The 2,127-nt window shown below is 51.4% G+C and overlaps 1 protein-coding gene across 1 annotated transcript; it reads left to right on the top strand.

Moving 5' to 3' along the window:
- Window positions 1-685: 685 nt before the first annotated feature.
- Window positions 686-1,828, top strand: LOC125522301. Its single transcript, XM_048687374.1, has one exon. It carries the CDS (start codon window positions 821-823, stop codon window positions 1,571-1,573), a length of 753 nt encoding a protein of 250 aa, XP_048543331.1. The 5' UTR covers window positions 686-820; the 3' UTR covers window positions 1,574-1,828.
- The last annotated feature ends 299 nt before the right edge of the window (window positions 1,829-2,127 follow it).

The raw sequence follows: 2,127 nt of genomic DNA, 5'->3' as shown, positions 1-2,127 counted from the left end.
TCACCGAGGTTGTATATATTAGCAGACTGTAACACCATTTCTGAGAAATAAAACCCATATTGAAAAATAATGTCAAATGAGGTCTAGAACGTGCATTGGTTAAGTACAGGCCAGCTAGTTCCATCTGAAGGATCCGCGAACGAGCACATATGTATGTGCATACAGACACGGTTTCCCCAATTGATTTATACTAGTGTGAAACTAGAATCTTTTCATCCATCATTCTTCATCTATTGGTTTTCAGAAATCAGACCAATACGTCTGTGAGTAAATTACTAGCAGCTGGATACCATTACTGGGCATATCGCCGTTTAATATCACCACAAGAGGACCAATGGGCATCCCTCGGAATATGCTACTCCTGATCTACTTTTCCCACTATAAAAAGGTAAAACATAAACAAACAGAGAGACAAACAAACAAAAACACGAACGGAAAGTGACATTTGTGTGCTGCTTCGTCGTCATGCAGGGTGAGGTTGGTCATGTCTGGTTTTTTGACTACTTTTTAGGTCACTAGTTCATGGTGGCCCTTGAATAGAGTTTGCACCACATATCACCATGCTTGCAATGTGCTTCACACCTACGTGCCCTAGCTCGGTGGTCGTCGTCGCTTTTGTCCAGCTAGCTACCATCGTCGTCCCCGGCTGGTCTCCCTATATATATATTAACATGCATGCTCGCTCTCCACCATCAACCAAACAATCGCAGACGACTCGAGTGCACTCACAGTCACACAAAGAAAATTGTATACACGCAGCTGCAAGGTGGAGTGAGAGAGAAAGAGAGATTTTAGTGAGATCGAGGAGCTAGGAGCGATCATGGCGTGGAGGGAGAGCTACTTGGACCTGGTGCTGATCCCCGTGGGCCTCCTGTTCCCGATCGTGTACCACATGTGGCTGTGGCGCGCGGTCCGCCGCTGCCCGCTGCGCTCCACCATCGGCGTCAACGCCGCCGCGCGCCGCCTCTGGGTGCTCTCCATGATGAAGGACAACGAGAAGAAGGCGGTGCTGGTGGTGCAGTCGCTGCGGAACGTGATCATGGGCTCCACGCTGGTGGCCACCACGTCCGTCCTCTTCTGCACCGGCGTGGCCGCCGTGCTCAGCAGCACCTACGCCGTCAAGAAGCCCATCAGCGACGCCGTCTTCGGCGCGCACGGCGAGTACATGATGGCGCTCAAGTACGTCGCCCTCCTCACCGCCTTCCTCCTCTCTTTCCTCTGCCACAGCCTCGCCATCTGCACCTTCAACCAGGCCACCTTCCTCGTCAACGCCCTCTCCCACCTCTTCGCCCTCCCCGACGGCGGCCGCCACCTGCCGGTGAACAAGGAGTATGTCCTCGAGGTCCTCGAGAGGGGGTTCCTGCTCAACTTCGTCGGGAACAGGCTCTTCTTCGGCGGCGTTCCGCTCCTGCTGTGGATCTTCGGGCCGGTGCTGGCGTGCCTCTGCTCCATGGTCATGATCCCGGTACTGTACAACATCGACATAGTGTACATCGAAAGAGGAAAGGGTGGCGAGGTCAGTGACAAAGTGGAGCTGACCGATGCCGACAGCGACGACGGCATGCAAGTCTGATCGGCCTTTGATTCGATCGTTGGTGTCACGACCGACGAGATCGACATGCAGCAAGAAATGATCGATGGGTCCATGTTAATTTCATATTCAAAAAATCCATGTGCTCGCCTTCGTTTGGAACACGGGAATTGTTGTTTCATTTTCCTAAACCAATTCCGGCCAAATTTCGACAAAAAATATGTTTCCAAAGAGGCCCTGCATGCATGTGAGACAAGTCATCGGACAGGAAATATATGCCATTCAAAATTTTTTTTAGCATCAGTACAGACACAAGCGCTCATATACACGCGCATACGCTCATCCCTATGAACGCACACACGCACACCCTATCTCTATGAGCACCTCCGAGAGACTGAGTCGGCATATCATCTTGAGATTTACGAAGTCACCGTAGGCGCCTCGTCGTCGACGGAAACGTCTCCTCGCACTGAAAGCGCATCGCCGGAAATCCTGAAATAAATCCAGAAATAATGCGAGCACCAGGATTTGAACCCTGATGGATTGGGGATACCACTGTCCACCTAACCAACTCAACCACAGGTTGATTCGCATAT

This window comes from Triticum urartu, chromosome 7 (genome assembly GCF_003073215.2).
Source record: "Triticum urartu cultivar G1812 chromosome 7, Tu2.1, whole genome shotgun sequence".
Classification (NCBI taxonomy): Eukaryota; Viridiplantae; Streptophyta; class Magnoliopsida; order Poales; family Poaceae; genus Triticum; species Triticum urartu.
The sequence above is the reverse complement of the archived record's forward strand: the minus strand, read 5'-3'. Positions and strand labels throughout refer to the sequence as shown.